At 41.4% G+C, this 16882-nt stretch overlaps 1 protein-coding gene across 4 annotated transcripts in view; it reads left to right on the forward strand.

The window, feature by feature from the left end:
• The window catches only part of usp2a (ubiquitin specific peptidase 2a), a 42843-nt gene that overhangs the window by 12953 nt on the left and 13008 nt on the right, over nucleotides 1–16882 (forward strand). For 2 of the 4 annotated variants that reach the window (XM_041940272.1, XM_041940273.1), the window contains exon 3: nucleotides 353–1199. In XM_041940272.1, the coding sequence (XP_041796206.1) occupies nucleotides 417–1199 (783 nt within the window). In that variant the 5' untranslated portion in view covers nucleotides 353–416. Of the gene's footprint in view, nucleotides 1–352; nucleotides 1200–9413; nucleotides 9956–16882 lie in introns of those variants that run through there. The other 2 variants (XM_041940274.1, XM_041940275.1) reach the window with 1 other exon arrangement.

Genomic DNA, 16882 nt, shown 5'->3' on the forward strand with positions numbered 1-16882 from the left:
ATGGGCTGCAGTAATGTAAAGGGAATGTCATTTGAATGCTGATCCAGTCATTTAGATAGCAGGGCATTGAGTATCAGTGTGGGTCAGTGTTTGGTATTTGGTTAGGTATTGCACAGTAAGCCTAGCAAATATTACTTGAGATTTCACATTTGCCAAAAAGAGGGAAGTTTTATAATCAGTATTGATCATTCTTGAATCATTTTGTGTCTTAAAAATCAAATATCTTATTTGATAATTTGATATAATGCTTAGTAAGGCAAGGATAAATGATGTCCTAACGGCTGCCTACGTTGAGTTTAAGTATTGATTTGATTGTAGCCGATGAACTAATACTGGTGTCTCTTTGCTGCAGTCGATGCAGTCTTCCAGAGGCTCTCACTCCCTGTGGCTGAGAAACCAGCAGCAGCAGCAGCAGCATGTCCCGCGTCTCCTCGACCGCCAAGCGCTACTCTGGCCCCTCCTACACCAGCCACTACAGCTCCTACAGCTCCTCCCTGACCCCGGGCCTTAGCTCCTACAGCGAGCGGGACAGGCTGTCCTCCTACAAGTCCCCCACGTCCTCCTCCACCTCTTCCTCAGGTTACTCGTCCTCCAGCTATCTGAGCAGCTCCACCGCCCGCAGCCGCAACTACAGCACCTCCTCAGACCCCGACCGCGACCGGGGCAGAACCATCCCACGCACTGACATCCTCGGCAGCAGCAGCAGCAGCCGCCGGAGTGAGAGCCTCAGCAGAACTCCTGTCAAGAGCTATGGAGGGTCGGGACTGAGTGGGGGATCCGCCTACACCGGCTACAGTTCCTACTCTTCATCCTCAGCCCAGTCCAGCTACCTCTCCTCTTCACCGGTGGCCTCCAGCATCTCGCTCAGCCGACGAAAATCTGTATCCCAGAGTGACTTGAGCAGGGACCTGGCCTCCCTGGGCCTCAGTGACACCTCCTCCTCTTCCTCCACGCCGTCTTCTTCCACCAGTACGCTGCGGAGCTACCGCAGTCGGACCAGCGATGTGGCCAACTCGTATGGCGCAAGCTCCCGCCCGGGCTACTCAGGCCTGTTGCGGAGCTCTACTCAGGAGGCCCTTTCGCAGAGCTCCACCCAGGAGGCCTTCAGCAGCAGCAGCAGCAGCAGCAGAGCATACACCTCTTCGACATGGGAGCCGAGCAGTAAAGGGCTGTCCGACTCCCCCACCAGAGAATCCACGGTAAGAGAGTGTCCTCTGTTCTTGCACATGCTGGCTTGAAGCTTGGTGCTTTTATTGAGGATGTACTGCTCCAGAGGGATCAATATCAGGGGCTGAGTAAGGCTGAACAGAGTCACAGCTGCAGTCATCACCACAGAGGCAACTGGTTTCATCTCTTTAATTTCACACACATGGTATAGCCCCACAATCCTCTGAGGCTTCTGATAGTACTGTTTTTTACCAAATGGGGGCACTATTGCTCAAATTACTTTCAATGCACTTGAAGTCCTGGTTCACAATAATATACCAGACATGCCTTTAACATGTTCCTTAAAATAAACAACTCATAAATACTTTTTATAAAAAATTTGTTTTTCTTTCTGATGTAGTAAGTAATATAACCCCTCATAAAACGGAGGTCATTATTTCAGTGTACATAAGTAGTTCCATGGTCACGTGACAAATGAGCTCTTAGTATGGATACCTGACCCCTCCTAACCCAGCAATTAGCCAGCATACACATCTCAGAAGTAGCTGCTTTGCTATGATGAGCTGGGTCTTCAGGCCACTTGCCTCATCTCTAAGCTCAGTTTTAATGACCTGAGCTTCCTCTGTGCAGGTCAGAAAGCACAACTGACCCACTTCCTCTCAGGATTAGTCCAGATAACCACTTACATGAGTGGAGGATCATGTAGAGAGTGGAGGAGGGGGCAGTAAATGGTAGGAAGGAGAAAGAGTGGAGAAGAGAATGAGGGAACATTTGTGATAAATCTTCTCAGAGTGTTCAGTGGATTTCAAGTGCTTATAACCAGGAATATCTCTTAAAAATATTTTTTAAACATAGGATCAAACACACAGTCACTATAATATTATACTGAATGAGGCATAAAAATTTTCCACATCATGGTCATTATGTTCCGCTCCTATTGTTGTAGCAGACATAATTCAGCATCAGAATGCATTTTGAGTCCCACTTTAAGTAAAGCATGTAGTTATTATTCCCCTCCTTGAGCATATTATTATGTCTGTTTGTCATATTGAAGTGATGAGCCCAAGCTTGCACTGAGTTTCACTTTCACATCTCCTCCAAACACTTTTCTCAGGATTGGTCACTACATGAAAAGGAAGGCCCATTCAATTAGTGGATCAACAGAAAATGTATATTTATGTAATCAATTCGTCGTTTTTCTGGCACAAATACAAACTATGAGGTTTAATCAGCCAAATTCATTCAAGTCACTCCTGTGTGTTTATCATGGGTGTGCAGGGCCTTTACAACAAACATCAATCTGAAAGTGTTGAATTATTAGCACACAAAACGTATTTATGTTGGATGATGTAGGCCTCGTATGGTGTGTTGTTATTCTCCTGAAATATATGGGCTTGCTGTATGCACTTGAATGACTCTAGCATATGGAATAAAGGAGGTCTACCATTTTGAACTCACTGGTATTGTGGTGGGCTACCTGCTGCCAGCATAAGGTATACTGAAAAAAAATCTTATTAGTCAGACGCTTTTTATCTCATACAAGTCTCCATTCAGAAATAGATTAACGTGACACAACTAACACAACCTACACATTACAGAAACCTGGGTCTCTTGAGTCAAAGATAAAGATCACTTCGTCACCATAAAGTATAACCTCCAGAGGACTTGACAAGCTTGAACTGGACTTCTACTCTCATCTAACCTAGCAAGTGATCAACACCTATCCACCATGCATGGACTGAGAATAGGACTTTAACTGGATGTCACCAGCTGGGCTGTTTGTACTGTTAATTGACCCCAGGCCTCTGTTACTGCAGGCACATTTAATCACCCTGTTCCCCCAGGGCTGGGCATCTGCACTGCTAAACATTTAAAACCACAGTCTGCAGAAAGCAGCCTCAGTCAGGGTCCTGAGTTTAAAATTGTTTTATGTTTTCGTAATGTAATGTGTGGTCCTGAACATTTAGACTGTTGAAGCAAGATACATATTCTTTACTTAACGTCAACCAAGTGACAATTTAGTATCTATTTAGTTCATTATGCATTTAGTATAACTGCAACAGAAGTAGAGAAGAAGTATTCAAGTCAGTTAGATGACTCAGTTATGCCATTTCTACAGTAGTTTCTATCTAAGCTAACATTAGTTAACAGGAGCCAGCATAAGATACTGGTCATACCAGACCAAGTGAGGCTATACTGGCAAAACTTAGAAAGTGTGCATTTTATTGCTTGCGAGTTCACCTTTTTATTTGTAAGAGGAGAAATGAGTCACATTTTATTTTCATCATTTTATGGCTGGCTATGGGAGACTCGCAAATTGTTTTTTACCCTTCAGTATTTGCACAAATTGAACAAACAAGATATAACACTATACCTCGTGTTAACTAGTGAGCTTTAGAGGAGCTGCTCAGATGATCTATTGTTACATAAAGAAAGAGCCAGGCTAGCTGTTTCCCAATACTTCCACTCTTTATGCTAAGCTAAGCTAAACTAACTGCTGGCTCCAGATACTTGTTTAGACATTTTTTTAGACTAAACAATGTATGCATTAATCAGCACAGTTATCAACAGAGTTTTTTAATCAGGAAAATAATCAATAGCTGCAAACATAGCTTGATTTGCATTTGATGTGTGCGTGTGCGATTGTGTGGCTGAGACATTTCGGGCTATACTGTCAGGAATTATCTCATGACTGATCAGTGTCAGAATGACAGGCCCTGTAACCACTTGGTGACCTCTCATCATGTCATATTAGGTCAGACATCCTCAGGCAACATTGGTGGTGAGTGGTGCTTTTGTTTTTGTGGTGACCATGAGGAAAGTTAGAGAGGAGGGACTCTATCTATTATTGATATTGATTATAAGTATTTGCCTTCAACCCACCAGTGAGTATCAAGCTATTTCAGTATGTAGTCAGAGATGCTTATCATTAGGGCCACGACAAGCTAAATGTATTGATTATTTTCTTGATTAAATGAAAATGCCCATCATAAATTCCTATAGCCCATAGTAACATCATTCAATATCTTGTTTAATCCAACCAACAGTTTAAAAAAGATATTTCGTTTCCTCTCATAGAAGACAAAGAATATTGATTTTTGACAAGCTAAAAACAGAGAATTGTCACCATTTTACTTGCAAAATGACTTAAATAATTAGTGGATTAGGAAATGTCTCTAAACTATGTCTCTACAACAGACAGGTAAACAATCTCGATTGCTCAACCCAAGCTCTCTAGTTATTGGTCTTGTTTGGTGTATAAACAACTGTATAGCCCTCTGCCCCCGTTTGATCATCCCTTACCTCCTAGTTGCTCCCTGTTTTCCTATGAAAATAATCACGTCCGCTTTCTCCTCCCAAAGTTTTACTCAACACAGCTTTAGTTTGGTTGTTGATTGATTAGCATTCTCTGATTTTCCCAATCTCAACATGTACAATGCAGCATCTTTATTTCTGCTGTTCCAGTTCTTCCAGTTTCCTGGTACTGTATCCAGTGAATGTAGTGATAGCAGTCCAACAGGATGACGAGAGAATAGCAATAGCGATATGTTAAATTTTCCAACTGTCAGCCCAACAACTGCCAGTTGCTGCTAAAATTGCGTAGGTGAGTGCTAACTTAATGATCCTTCATTAAATTAGGAAACTAAACTAACAAAAATACACCAAAGAAACAACCGTGATGACCTCAGCCAACCACCGATGGTCAATATATTTGTCTACATCAAATATAGTTCTCTATTACAACTAGTTCATATTACACACTAGTGTTTGTAATACAAAGGTTTAAACTCACCTATAACACTTTTGAAGGGTGTCTTGAAATAGCATTAGCAAAACAAGGTAAACTTAGTCCAAGCTCACAACACAAAAATAGCAGCTGCTGGTGCCACATGGTCCTGTTCATCTTGTGCCATGTTCATGAGTAAGACAAGCTGGTTAGCATGACTATTGTTATTGTTTTTCCTGTTTCTCATACATGATATTCAAATCAGACCAGGACACATGCAAGGAAAAAACACATGATGTAGGCATATCTTTCTTACTAGGCGTAAGATTTACAGCTACGCTTTACCGACCAAGCTTAGGAGAAAATTCTACACTCAACTAAAGAACAGCAGAAATCATAGAATTGCTAAAAACAGGTCCAACAGTACAAGAAACATAAGCATTCAGATCATCATACAGGCTGTAAACAGACTCTCAGGGTTGTCAAGATTATTTGGAAGCGAGGAGGACAATTATTACCCAAACTTTGCCATAGTTGTGCAATGACATATTACTGTCAACATTACAGGTTCACTCACATTCAGTTCTACTTCCAAATAAAGTGGTTAGGTAATCTGACTAAACTGTTGCCTTGTTTACAGCTTGTACGGTCGCTGCCTTCAAACTCAGTCTGACCCTGTTTATTAGTGTCCACAGTTGTTTCAGGATCTATGTGTGACTTATAAACTCGACAGAAGACACAGCATTACCGCACCTTGAGTTTAGAGCCACCTCTGTCGAAAAACTGGCAACCTTTCACTCACACTTTTGCTCTTTGCCTCCTACGAGCAAACAGGCGCAGTAAGGCCAGTGTGGCATGCCCGAGTGAAAGCTGTCTTGACTTGGCCCCAAGTTACTCTGCTCCGGCTTTGTGTCTAGACTTTCTGTTGAGTCAACAATATTTTTCAACTGTCTGACTCTCAGTTCACCACCTTGGTCAGACAGCTTATTCTTTGAGAAAAAAAAAAAAAAGAACAGTCTGGTACGATTTGGAGCTTTACTTTGACAAATAAGGGCCAGTACTTTAGTGGTTGTGAGTTTTGGATCTGCTTGATAGGGTTTGTGGGTCAGTGTGTGCCATGTATATCAGGACAGCTATTGTAACACTACACTGCACTGTTGTCAGTAGAACACTGAGCCCATTCCATGTATGCACCAGTATCAATATTGGGAATTTGACCACAAATCAAAACTAGGCGTCTTATTGTTCAATGTACTGAGTATGGAACTATTCTTTTAACAGTGCTTTGAAGGCAATGATATCCCTTTATCCATTTTTTCCCAACGCTTCTATACCAGCTAGGAAATCAACATTTACTATGTGGTTATTTGTCTTTGGTAGAGTTCATTCTCAGGTGTCTAAATAACCTGAAGTCATGTCTGTAATGCAATGGCAGAACCATGAGTGTCTCTCCACCCACTTGTGCACAATGAGTCTAGCCAACAGCTTAGGACTCTTATGTCATCCACTTTGGGTCACTACCCAAAGCTCATAACTTTACTCAAGGGTTGATGAAGGTTTACCAGTAAATCAAGAGCTTTGCTTTGTGGGTCAGCTTTCCCTTCACCACCCAAGTCTGATACAATGGTTACATTAAGCCCAATCATACCTGGATTTGGTTTTACTGGTTCCAGCTCTAATACAAAAAGTGAGCATTTAACTTCATTCTTTACATTGGAAACAATAGTTTGACAAAACAATCTCATCTGAAGATCCACTTAATAGCTCTTTTCAGGGCTTTCAGACACTTTATGGTCTTCATCATCAGTGGAAATTCACTCAGTTATCACCACCTGACCTAATTGTGGAACTTTGGTCATGAATTATAAATACAAAAAGTTAGGAAGTGCACCTTGAGTAATAATTATTTTACTAACAGCAATGGAAATTATATTTGTGTGTTTTTTATTCTAATCATTTAGACCAGAGACTTTCAGACTGTGAAACGTGCTACCCCAGTGCTGGCAGGAGAGTTAAAGTGGTCAAAAGGGGGTCATAATATTTTTAAATTCAGTGTGACTTAAACATCTCAAAGATACAATATCTGTTGTCTCAGTTTTGCCTGAGGTGGGGCCCACACTGTCAGGCTTTGAAAACCCCTGATTGAGACCCACACGTCCTAGCAATAATCAGGATCAACACCTAGTCTAATTGAACTCCATCTGATATCCAGTTCTCATCCAGAAGACTTTGTTCTGTTCTGGAACTCTCCCACATATCATCCTGAACTCTCCCGCATGCTACGAATGAGGTGATGTCAGCATTTAGCGTCAGTGCTAGCAACTTCATGAACACTACATATGTACCTTGTAGGAATGTAAAATAAGGGCCCACATCTGTTTGTTTCACTTGTCCTCAAAAGGGGTCTGTTGTACCTAGGTTAAATTTAAAAACTTGAGTGAAGATATTGTCAGTCTAATGTGCCTAGTTTAGCTTAGGGAATAGAGCAGCTATCCCTAGATAATTGTACCCTGACTTCTCCTAGATAACACTGCTCGGAGACCGCTTTTGTCCCATTTTTATACCAGACTGCTTAGCTCTTTGCATCAGATATCAGAAAATAAACTCTGACCCTTGCCCCCTTCCCTCACGTTGTAGTTTTCCACCTCAAGGCTTTAAACATTCAGACAAACACACACACACATGTTTAGCCTGGAAATGGAATGTGCTCCTTGGCTATTTGTTGTGTACACACGCTTGAGCCTGGGTCATGAGATTGCTGCTGGGGACATGTTGCACTTCTTTCACTCTACACATCCGTTCAGCTAAACTCACCCACACTGTAAACCCACTGTGCATTTCAGTCCAGAAATACATGTTGCGTCCACACGGTCAGTAGCTGATACTTTAGGTTAAAAGAAACGAAGGGCCGACTTTCATGACAAGACATGGCAGATAACAGGGCCGGCACACTGTTTCGCCAGTTTGGTATTTTGGTGACTCTGAACTATGCTGGCCGTAAGTGGGAGGTGAGGTACAGCACATTCTGTTGTCTGCCTTACTAATTAGCCACATCAGTTTGGAAACTTCTAAAAAATGGCTAAGATGCCTGATCTCAGACCATCCGTCATCAAGATCTTTAACAGTGCCATCAGGTGCTTGTAATCAGCCTTGTCTAACCACCAGCAGCACTACATGCTACACACTTATGTTTACTGGACTGTCTGAAATGTTGAAACATATCCCTCATTTACTTAAAATGGGTATAACAGCACATCGCCATGTGCTTCTGGGTCAGTTGGATTCAGTCACATTTTTGTGTATCACCTGATCGTGGTCATGGAATTTAAAAACACTGATGCAACACCTGCATGTTTTCCTTATTTTGCTTTGGGGTGCTCTAGTAATCAACAAGCTGTATTTAGAGAGGAAGAGAGATCAGTTGTAACCCTGTAAACAAGTTATGGTTGAGTCCCTCAGCATTGTCTGGAAGTTTTATTTCACGTCTCTTCAGCTAGAACTCGATCATTGTTCCTTATTATTCCTTATTACTCATTTTTGAGTAAACCATTGAAATGAGTTAATAATTTTACATGAACACTAGGTGGGTGATGGTTTATCATTTGATCCATTGTTACATTTAAGTTCCCCACTAGTCAAAAATGTGTCTTCTTGTTCCTACAGTTGAATATTTTGCTGAAATTTTCTCTGAGCTGGTTGAAAATCTGATTTTGAGAGGCTGGCCTAGGAGCATGATTTGTGACATTGCAATCTACCAATAGTTTGGTGCACATACACTGAGAATGGAGTTCACAGAGAAGTAGGAGACATCCTGTATCTAACAGTTAAGCTTGTGAAATGAAAAATATTTGCATGTTCGTATGTTTTGGAGTTTTTAATGAGGGAGGAGTGGGTGCCACTTTGAGGATTTCAATGCGGTGATTATACTTTTTCTGCAAAAACCCCTTCAGACACACATTAGACAGTTGTCATGTATGCCATGTGTGGAGGGGATCTTCAACAATAGCTCAAATGACAAACATTTATCATCCAACTCTGAAGTCCCCCCCAAGCTTTACAGAATCTAGAATCACAGCAGTCATTCTTCTCCATCTGCTTATTGTGACAGAGTGAAACCAATTATTAATAACCCCTTGTGTATGTTGCTGATGAGTCACCAGAACCTCATTAAAGGCCGTTTTTAGAGCCACCTGGATCAAGCTGAAGTAAATACAGCCCCACATGTATCCAGCAGAGTGTAATTCACGTACCTACTTTCATGTTGTAACATTGTACTTGGTGGGATGTATTGCGGCATGTAAGCCGTGAAGGAAGACACAGTTTTCTGTCATGATCATCATGGAGAGGAGCAGTCTCCTTGGGCCACAGCATTAGTCCTTCAGATGGTTACAGCAGCGTGGAGAAGGATGGACTCTGACGTAGACAGCACGGCTGGAGGCGGTCGCTGACGTTTGTTGTAGGCCGACTTTTACCCGAGCCAAAGGGGGCGGACCTCCAGTCCTGTAAAACGGAGTGGGAACACAGAATATATTTATTACGGTTTACAGACCTACTCTAGTATGTAGACCGGCGTGTTGCTTACACCTGCGTATAATAATATAGCAGCCAATAGCTCTTTTGTCAGTATTTAATATTTTGTGTCCACCTCACCTGCGGGTCCCACAGTAAGTAGAGTGATTTAAAGGGGTAGCCACAGGTCCGCGGCTCGGCGTGATTTGTGATTGTGGGCTCGGTGCCGTTATATGAATGAATGACAACAGGCGGGGAGCCTATCAGAAACGGAGCGAAACGTCTCATTCTGCGATAGAAAGCTGCTCAGCAACCACAGGGCAGAGCGCTCAGGAAGCCTCCGCTGTCGCCTGAACAACTCGCACCGGTCGTCCATTCGTTCATTCGTCCGCCAGCATGCCGAGCATGCGACAGTCCTACACGGTGACCGTACCCGAGGAGCCGCCGGCCGCCGCTTTCCCGTTTCTGAAGCAGGAGATGCGGAGAAAAGGCAGCATGTCTGGCTCGGTGCTGGTGTCAACTTTCGTAGGGCTTCTCATAAACCAAGCCAAGGTAAGACACGGTGCCGCTATAGAGAACGCCACGCCAAATTCCATTGAAAAACCTTGCAATTTAATGTTTATATCGCATTATTACGCTCTTGTTGGCAGAGCTGTAACTCCCAAGGCACATGTTAAGATGCTTTGTGAATTCTCTGGTTTTAGCTATGAAAGGAGGCATGTAGACAGTAATACACCAAATAGCAATACTGTGAAACTGGTACGTGTGTGGTGTCCACTATCTTCTGTCACCAAAATACTCGCCGTGGGTGGTAACAAGCGGTGTAAACGTACAGTAAAAATAAAGAATAGGCCTAATTTAAAGGTGCTGGTTTACGTGTCATATACCGATTCTGTTTAAAGATCATTACTTTATGCTGTTTGACAGGTTAGTGAAATATAAACCTTCTGCGAGCTTGATGTCTAAATATGAGCAAGCTTTGGGTTCACAGATGTTGAGACAGAGTTATGGTCCCAGGCTGACAGAAATGTGGGGTTTTGTCATTCTAAGGAGGACACAGATGGTTATTTCACTGACAGCGTTATGTATCTTGTCGAAGATGATGTCAGTTTAACGCTGAAGTGAGTCATTTGCAGAGGTAAGCCGCTCTTTTAAGCCGCTGTACTCTGCTGTGCCAGGATCAGTAGGCCTGCACTGGCAGGTCACTGGTTATATAACCGCCGTTTAATCCCCCTCATACACTACAGCTGCTCTTACTATACTGCTTTTATGTATCCTGCTGTTGGCCTGTAACGGAATTAAAGAAAGAAACTCATCCTGTGAGCGCTTTCTGTTTGCACTATCCTGGATATGAATATTGCCCCTGGCTCTTTCCATATGGATGCAGCTTGACATACACATACATGTAGGGTTGAGTACACGATGTACAGAAAATCATTGGGTTTAAGTCAGTCCGGCCTAAAACAAGAGCAATATTGCAATGCTTTTGATTGAAGTTGCATTAATTTGCCATTGTGCTGATTTAAACTGCTTAACAATTTTCAACTTTAAATAACTCCACAGGTTAAAATGATTTTCCCTTCCTGTGTTCAATTATTGTCATGTAAAAAAAAAATGTTATTAAAACTCCCCTGCAAAACTAGAAGATAAAAAGCAAGACAAGGCAGATTTGAGTGTAGATTTCACGCTGAATTAAGTCCTCCCACGCTGGAATGATTTCTGTAATTAAAAGCAAAAAACAAATATATATATATTCTCTATATCAGAAGTGTTTGACAATAAATTGCCACTATCTTACAATCAAATCACTGTAGCACACCAATATATTGTCCTAAACTGTGTACCTATTAGATTGGAAATGGGTCCAGTTCGCATGTAGCCTGAGAGACAGTTACATTTTAATATGTGTGCTTTGCTGTTTGTCCAAAGCTCCTGTAGAGGAGTTAAAGTTACACTTACATTGTGAGGTAAAGTAAGATTTAAAAGCCTACATTTCTACTGTATTTGTCCTAATATGCCTAATATGAGATGAATAAGAACTGCCCTTAGTTTGTGATCACCAGAGTGTGTGTGTGTATTCCCAAGCTACAGCATGGAGTGGAGCTGCTGTGTGGCAGTGGCAGCTTCTGTTATGTAATGATAAATCACATTAGACTACACTTTAGTGCTGGCCAGGCCTGGCAGTTTGGCACGCTTTCTGTTTTGTTGTCATCGTGCACCTGCTCCTCCTGTCCTGTCTTTCTCCTTCCGCTCTTGCAAATCATCTGTCCTCTACTCCTCCCTCCCCACAGACCAAGGCAAGGAAAAGTGCTCTGTTGAGAATTTGTGCATGAGAGAAATGTTTGTGCACTAGCGTTACCATGAATATATAGCTCATTAGAGAGTGTGTGGTTATCTGTGACTTGCACATGTATCAGCACAGCAGGCTCGCGGCACACCGGCACTGACAGCTGTTAAAGGTTAAAGGTGCCTTTCTGCAGCAGTTTTCTAACTGCTCCTCTACGATTGCTCAGTTATATTAAAGCTGATGCTTAAATGATTAATCTATTAGACAACCAACAGAAAATCCCAATTTCAATCATCCATTAATCACTGAAGTCATTTATCAAGAAAAAAGTATGTTGGTTGAAGGTTGGGCAATATGGTTACAATCAGTACTTTATTAATTTGATTATATTTCTGACTTCAACATGTGATATGGCAGATGTATGCAAAATTACATTAAAGCTGTATGAAATTAACATTAGTTGCAGTGAACTGTGTTACACTGTTATGCATTATGTTAAGCAAAATAATCCCTTATCCAAAGGGGAAAATCAGCCACAAAGATCCTTACACCACCCTTTTCTGCTCTGTTACAGTTAGCTTGGAATCCTGAATTTGCATTGCAGAATTTAGCTGAACACGTCAAAGTTACATTGACAATTATTAAGCCTAGCTGGTTCAACCAAAAATGTTAGAATTTCACTTCAAGCTCTCAGAAAACATGACATGATCTTAACTTTTATGGGAACAACACCTCTTGTGTATCCTTAAATGACTATTTAATGGGCAAAATATTCAACATTTTTGTAATAAAATGTTGCCCTACTAGTTCCTTATTAGGCTTTAAATGTTGCTAATTCACTTATGTTATCATTCTTGTTTGTAATTTATCATTATAAGAAAGCCATTCAAATGTCTCGCTTGTCAGAGATGTAATGCTTTGCATATTGATTTTTTATATCTGTATATAAGACAAATATCACCAGTGAGAGCCTGAGTCTACCACACTGGCATTAACTTCAGTGGGAGTAATTTGGCAGTACATCTTTCATATGAGGATATTATGTGTTTATACAGTATACAATTATGAGGTGGAGGCACTTTGTTACACATTAGTATTTGGTTTTCCATCTACTTGTCAAGGCCTATGGTGTAATCCTCCAGTGTCGCTGATTGGACGTGAAGCCCAAGCTTCATTGTAATATAAACACAAGCCTGTTAGTTAGTAGTTGAGGATGATTTTTTTTCCCTGGTAGACAAATTCATACTAGTGGAGATGTGTGAAGAATAACAGAGCTGTTACATAAGAAGCCAGCGCACTGCTTTATGGTCACATGCTGTCAAGCATACAATACAATGTTGGCTGTTAGCGTGATGCCGCAGTGTGTGGAGAGCGTCTTCTCACAGTCTTTGATCTAATGAAGTGCAACCAAGGGGCCAGTTGATAGGATCACAGGCTATATTTATTTGTATTTCCCAGAAAGAAAGCCATTCTTCTCAGTAAGAGGATCTCAATATTTACTTGTTTGCATGTAAGTGTGTGTGTGAGGGATGAGCTGTGGCTCCACGTCACCCCACACTGGCTCCACAAGCTCTGATGACTGATTCCATCCTTCTGTGTGCTTTTTAAAAGGGAGAAATAAATAGATTGTCTCTCTTTACCGATGAAGTGCCAATGCTGAGTGTGTCTGTCTGCGCACTCACACACACACACGCACACACAAGCTAGTGTGTGAGTGTGAGTGTCACTTGTGCTCACATGGTAGAAACTTGACAGCAGCAGAAGGGTAACTCATGGAGAGCGAGAGAGAGATTGTTTATGATGGTCTGCCAAATAGAGAGACAGGTCAGAACAGACTGTTCCGCTGCGTTCTCTCACACCGGTATGCCAGCCAATCAGCAGTTGGTGTTCTGCATTGCCAGGTGGACCCAGGCATCCTGCTGCTGGTAGTGTGAAGTTTAGTTTACAGCCCTTGAGACACAAGCAGAGCAGGGAGGGGTGAAAGTGCCACTTGTTATTGGTTTTTGGTGTTGGAGGAATATTATTAGAGCATTGTCAATACTGTAATTAGATATTACCCGTCCACATTGATCTTGAAAAAGCTTTATGAGTGCTGTTTTTGTTTCACTGGAGAGTTCTGTTGTTGGTCAAAAAGATGCTTTAGAGTAAGGACACTCAAAATCATTGTAATTCTGAGAAGGTAAACATGTCATTTAGGGTTGGACAATATGGCAGTATTTACTGTGATATAATATAAATATGTCTGTAAGATATGTCTATAGATATATAGAGGCATTTTAGCTATCCCTTTGATATCACAGGGTTAGGCAATTGTGGGCAGTATTGAAAATCAATGGGCATGTAGCTTTATGGCAATATTAGATTTTCTTTATGATGTGTGAATCAATGTGGTGAATTACCTGCTTTGCCAGGTATTTAATTTATGTTATTATCAAAAAAAACCTTACTTGGAGCCAGTCCCAGCTGACACTGGGGGAGAGGGTACACTTGGACGGGTCAATCACAGGACTGACACAGAGACAGACGACCGTTCACACTCGTGTTCACACCTAGGGGCGATTTAGAGCAGCCAGGTAATCTCTCAAAATGTCTGGAAGCCACAGCACCCAGACAAAAACCCAGTATGAAGGGTAGTTAAACTTCATAGCAGATGGTACACAGATAATCAGAATGCTCCTGTGCACTCATTTATAGTTTGGAATAAGCTCCCCTCTGGGATTTCATTAGGCTTTATCACTTGTGCTCTGAGCTTGTTATTTTCCCACATCTCCAGTCTCCACAAGGTTTAGATTACTAAGAAGCTGCTGCAGCAACAAGTGTGAAGCAGGTCTTCGAGAGGTAGTCTTTCTTTAACGTTTTTGGTCTGATGTTCAGTTCAGAAACATTTTGTCCACTGGGTACCTTTAATGCAGCGTTCACATCACACAGAAAAGATAAGAAATCCAGTTTGTCTCAGCTTTGTGGTCACTTGAACTCAGATGCCACTATTAAGACGATAAATGTGGGAATATTGTTTTTATTAAAAAATAAAACACTCCAGGTCAAACGATTCTCATGAACATGGTCAATCAACTGCATGGGTGTGGAATAGAAAAATGTCAAAGTGTAAGTGCACTTTTCCCTCACCGTTGTTTCCTCATGACAAGAATGTAGCCATAAAAGCCTTTAGTCAGTTGAGCCTGTATTTATTGTCATCACGTTTGGATGACTATCAGCTGATGTCTGACGTGAAAGGAAAGCATGCCAGGCATTTATTAAACTGAACATTCCTTAGATTAAGCTTGATGTAAACACCGAAAGCGTGCAAGACAGTTAAATCTCCCTGCTGGTGTCCAGAGTTCAACGAGTGAGAGTGAGATAAAAAATGCAGCTACTTTTTCTCTTTCTTGATGTAGTTTGCTGTTGTCCTCCTTTGTGAAGTCACCCTGGAAAGCAAAGCCATGATGAGGGATTATCCATTTCTCCCAGCCTCCCCACCTTGCTTTGACCCATTTCCTCTGCTCCAACACCACCCTCCATCCCTCAGGCCAGCAGTCCTACATCTTTGAATTAATTGAGCACAGTGGATGGACATATTTTACTTCCACCAAGCTGGGTACATGCCAAAGGGACATTTCCGCTGTCTCTTGTTCCCGGCTTTAGGAAGCAGTTCACCCTGGCCAGTGGAATGCCTCTTAATGCGGTGTCTGTTCACCATGCTTTTTAGCCTCAAAGGCGTAGGGTTTCAAAAGTGGCTCCCGACTTGCCTGAGCTGCCTCTGACATTTCTGAATAGAGCATTTATGCAAAGTTATCCCCCTGGGCTGCCTCTTTTGAGTACAGTACATATCATACCTCTCACATGGAACGATTGGAAATATGAACAGGGGATCTATGTTCTCTCTTGTGACTGTTGATTTGATTTCTCCCCTCTTCACTCTCCTTGTTTCTCCGCTCTGTTCATCTGTTACGCTACAGAAAACCAAAAAGTCTGCAGCACACAATGGTTCTTCTCTCTGCTTTAGAAATTGATTGACAGCTGCAAGTTAAAAGTCGAGCAGTGAAACAGTTTGTAAGGTAGTGATGCAGTTAATTCTAAAACCATCTTATTATATTGTTAAACTCATTCATTACATTCAGTCAGAGCCCACATTGTTTTATCATAATCAAATAAAAATCTTGAAAATGTAATGACTTTTTTGCAGTTGTTGTTGTTGTTGAAAGATTATTAACAGTAGCATTTGACATTATATTTTACAAAAAAGATGTTTACATTTCTTTCCAAATAGTGATTTTAGTATCTTATTTTTTACTTCAGATTGCGAGTAACTAGTCAGACAAAAAAGGTTAGAAAATGGAGATGGTATAACCCAGGAGCATGTGATACTGCAGTTCTACTACTGTACTGCAGGATCTGAGCGAGTATCGGTGGTGGTGGTGTGTCAGTTGTTATATTTAGTGAAAATAAGTTATTTATCTTAAATTTATAAGACATTTGTTACTTCTCTTGGTGAGAGTATGAAAGAGCCTTTGGAATATTTGTTGTTCACTTAAAAGCCCTTTTGACTTTTCTACTGTTTTATATGCAGAAAATGTTACAGTGGCCCAGGTTTACTTTACGTGTATGACTTTCAATCCCACATACACACTCTGCACTGATTTAAGCTGCCAGTGTAGGAGAATCACAGCAGAATTAGCTCTCATTATAGTCACGCTACAGACTGGGATCAGAGCTTGAGCTTGTACTTCATGGATCGTCGCACATTTACATTAAAGAATCCTGTTTGACACACCGCTTACGAAATGAGGACTGAATGACTTGGATTAGAATTGCATTTTACTCTGTGTCTGTCAAATGAATAGGGCTAGTAGGATTAAATAAGAGAGAAATCAGTTTGCTTATACACCATAGCTAAGCTGTAATGTCATTTCTTAGATTTAGAATTTATTTCCAGTATGAACAATTCTCATCCCTGACCATTGAGATTGATGTGTTAAAATAAACATTATCCCCATAATCAAATCTCTCCAGTGTGGTGTGGGACACAGTTTGTAAAAAAAAATGCAATAAAGCCACTTGACTGTACCCTAAGAAGTTGCTAATTCACCAAAAATAACCATTAGTGTGGCTTTGAGTGACGAGCTTTAGTGTACGAAGATGCTGTGGCCTTTAGACGTGGGTAAAATCTCGACTTAAAAACTGAATCGCCCTTT

This window comes from Chelmon rostratus, chromosome 7 (genome assembly GCF_017976325.1).
Source record: "Chelmon rostratus isolate fCheRos1 chromosome 7, fCheRos1.pri, whole genome shotgun sequence".
NCBI classification, from domain to species: domain Eukaryota; kingdom Metazoa; phylum Chordata; class Actinopteri; order Chaetodontiformes; family Chaetodontidae; genus Chelmon; species Chelmon rostratus.